The sequence below is a fragment of the Plasmodium fragile genome (assembly GCF_000956335.1).
Source record: "Plasmodium fragile strain nilgiri unplaced genomic scaffold supercont1.21, whole genome shotgun sequence".
NCBI lineage: Eukaryota > Apicomplexa > Aconoidasida > Haemosporida > Plasmodiidae > Plasmodium > Plasmodium fragile.
In genome coordinates this window covers 341988-345676 of record NW_012192601.1, presented here as the reverse complement: position 1 = coordinate 345676, position 3689 = coordinate 341988, and the positions used below count along the sequence as shown (strand labels likewise).

At 36.5% G+C, this 3689-nt stretch overlaps 1 protein-coding gene across 1 annotated transcript; it reads right to left on the bottom strand.

The window, feature by feature from the left end:
- Positions 1 to 999: 999 nt before the first annotated feature.
- Positions 1000 to 2481, bottom strand: AK88_02265 (hexokinase; the record flags this gene model as incomplete). Its single annotated transcript, XM_012479896.1, has 1 exon — positions 1000 to 2481. One exon carries the CDS (start codon positions 2479 to 2481, stop codon positions 1000 to 1002), a length of 1482 nt encoding a protein of 493 aa, XP_012335319.1.
- Between the last annotated feature and the right edge of the window lie 1208 nt (positions 2482 to 3689).

Below are 3689 nucleotides of genomic sequence, written 5' to 3'. Positions count from 1 at the left end.
TTTTTTTTTTTTTTTTTTTTTTTTTTTTTTTGTCTTATTAATATGGCAATCTTTAATTATTTGAACTAAATACAATTTGTAGTCCGCACACACATATATAAATATGCATACGTATTATGTATACGGTTCATTAATTATCCCAAAAATGTTAACAGGAAGGAGAAAAGTAAAAATGGGGCAAGGAAATAAAATGAATTAAAAAAAGAAAAAAAAAAATTAGGGCAAAGGGGGAAATTTTCAAGAATGATGTTCAATGAACTAAATATAGCACCATATAGTGGGGTGTGTAGCTCAACGCAATACAGTATAAAATGTAATAATAACATATGCAACCACGTAAATGTTTAACTGTATTCAAGAGAAACCTTTGAAAATGCATAAAATGTGTACCAATAAAATAACTTATATCCATATTTTAAAATAAATAAATGGTACAAATGTCGTAAACTACTCCCACATATGTGTGCAAAAATAAATAAAAAAAAAAAAATAAAATATATGCATAAGCGCAATGGAAAAATGGACACATGTGTATTTACTACACGACATCATACCAGTGCGACACTGTAGGGTCGCATATGGCCTACTGGCCCCAAAAAACAAGGAAGGATAGAAGGCATAAAAGGAATATGCATGGAATAAATGTAAATTCGCATGCGCTTAAGGAGCAAACTGACACACGTTCATGGGGTATATGCCTGACGATACTCTTGCTCGTGCCTCGGCCCACGACGGGCAATTCGTGGAGCGGGTTGAAATATGTCAAAGCGTGTGAAAAATGTAGAGGGGTACGCGGTAACTACTAAGCAGCATCGTCGCAAAAAAGTTGCTCGCCAAGCGCCTGCCTGCTAATCGGAGCGCTCGATGCCAGTGTTCATGTAGCGTAGACACATAACGTGGTCTTGTCGGAAGGTCTCGCTAAGGGGGCCCTCCTGGGATGCTTCATTACGAGGAAGAAAAGCACACTCTTGGATTACGAATGTGGATATGTATCATCCCTTATGGAAGACGTTTAATGCTGGTGGACTGCGACACGACAGCCGCCGTAATTGCTGCACCCTTTCCAGATCCATCATCGGCCGGAATAATGATCAAATTTTCTGCCTTGTCAGCCAGGATAACTTTCAAATGTTCCTGTAACCTTTTGCAGTACCATGCATTTTTGACAAAAAGAGAGCCATCTACACCACAAGAAAATTTTGAATGCTCTATGATTTTAATTCTTTTCGCTATAGCAGCTATTGCACCAGCAGCTAGAGCAGCAGATCTATTATAAACAGACTCGCAAATTTTACGTAAGGCATATATCTGTTCATCCGTGAAATCCATGTCCCATGCAGCCTTGGCTACTTTTCTGCTGTCCTCAAAATTGGGCGAAGTATCATTTAGCACAACACTTCCTGATTCAGAGTTAAAGCTGTCGCTTTTCCACATTTTCTCAGATGATGCACTTTGTAAAACATTAACCATAAACCTTCTGACAATTTCTCCTAAGTAGGCTCCAGAAATCATTTTCTCAAAAAGCTGCCTACTCCTATTGGCCGAGTACCAATCCATAACGAGGTCGATAGGGGTTAAGGGTAAATCCTTATCAAAATTACCTAATTCTATGTTAATAATTTTTCCAGCGTACTTGTACTTTTTCCATTCAGGTTCGTAATAACATCCATTGGATCCGGTTCCTAATATGATCCCAATGTAGCATGGGGGAGTTCTTCTTCCTTTTTGATAAGCACAAGACATAAGTGTACCAACGGCATCATTAATCACGCAACAAACCTTTGCTGGTACCTCTGATCTTACAAAAGCGTCATTCATCAATTTGCATACATCACGACCTTCCACAGGATCATTTGTAGCTCTGCCTGTTTCAAATCCCTTGGTCCAATCTATTAAGATTGAACAATTAATGGATGGAGAGGTACAAGGAAATGAAAATGTGAAACCTACATTCTTTCCTTCATGATTATCTAAATCTTTAAATTCACCCATAATGTATTTTATCCTCTCAGCGAAATGATCAAATAGTTGCGAAGCAGTTGCATGTTTGTCTAATAAACCCTTTTCATGTGAAAATGTCCCTGTAAATTTTAAACTGTACGTTTCTTGGTCTCTTTTTATTTTGCCATTTCCATCTAGCGATGCTCTTACAGCTCTGAAATTTGTACCTCCAAAGTCGATTGCATAGTAAGTTCCTTTTTCCTGACCAGTCGGTATGTCCGCAATGCAAGAGTCCAGCATTTTAAACGAGCACTCGTGAGGGATCCATAAATTGGGGTGTCTACGATGGGCTTCTAATCCCTTCTTTAATTCATATACGAAATTGTCCACAAATTCTTCCAATGTGGAATAAGTAATTCGCAACTGGTTCACATGTTTATTTATTCTTACTTGTAATTCCTCGTTAATTGGGATGTCACATTTGATAGTATCTAATTTGTAGTACACGGTGTCGTCTTTTTCTAAGTTGTAGTAACTCATTTTTGCAGTTCGTTTCTTGTATGTGTGTGGCGGCACGCAGTGAGGGAGTGTTGCACGCTAAGATAACTACGTGTGCATGTATGCGTATATCCCCGTGAGCACACACGCGTTGTGGTGTGTGCAGGTGAATAGGGCCTCGGGAGCTGCGCTGCGGCGTTCGCACGGTGGACACACAGGGATAGGTGTTACACAAGGGAAAATATTATGTGTACGTATATATTTATATTATGGGCGCGACCCACAAATGTGGAGGTATTGATCTTGGATGGGCTAAATTGACAGCTATATTATGTGGTGCGTTTTCACAATTATAGTGTTAAATTGGGAAGGCTTATACACAATTGGCGCAAAAAAAAAAAAAAAAAAAAAAAATGCAAAAAAATGAAAAATATGTATCACTAAAAACTACAGAGGGGTGATCGTCCTGCAGAGTAATATAATCATGTTGGCATTTCAAGTGTAGAGATGGAACCCAGTCACATTTGTAATCGTCGCATTAGCTCTTCATTCGAAAAAAATGTAAATATATATGATCCCAGCATGTGACATGTATACCAAGTTTTTTTTTTTTTTTTTGTTGTTTTCCCTTTTTCAGCTCAATAAAGCTGAGATAACATTTTTCCTGCTCTATATATAATCATAAAAAAAAAAAAAAAAAAAATGAACAAATTACGATTTTTCGTCACACAAATGTTTTGAACCGTATAAACGTGTATCTCTCAACGTAAGCTTATAAATAAATGACTTAAATGGGATAATTGGTCACAGTATGTAAAATCTTAAAAATCATAGAAAAGTCCAACATAAGTATTTTAATTTTACAAAAACATGAAAATGCGTGGGATGTGGTGGAATGCATGTATAAAATAAAATTGCTTATAATACATATATATATATTTATATGTATACATTCACATGTACGTGCGTGGTATGAATTGGGTTAATTTTCAAATTGTCGACATTGTAGTAAGGGGAATAAAATTAAAAAGTCGCAGCGGGAGAAGAAAACTTTTTTTTTTTTTTTTTAAAAGGTAGAAAAGGAAAAAAATGACAATTTTTAAAATATGCGTAAGCAGGGGGAAGGTGAACAGAAATTAACAAAAAAGTAAATTAAATACATGTGTTATTCGAGCAATGTTTAATTCTCACACGAAGGGTAATTGAGCAGGACGGTATTTACCACCCTATATTGTATGCATATAAAATGC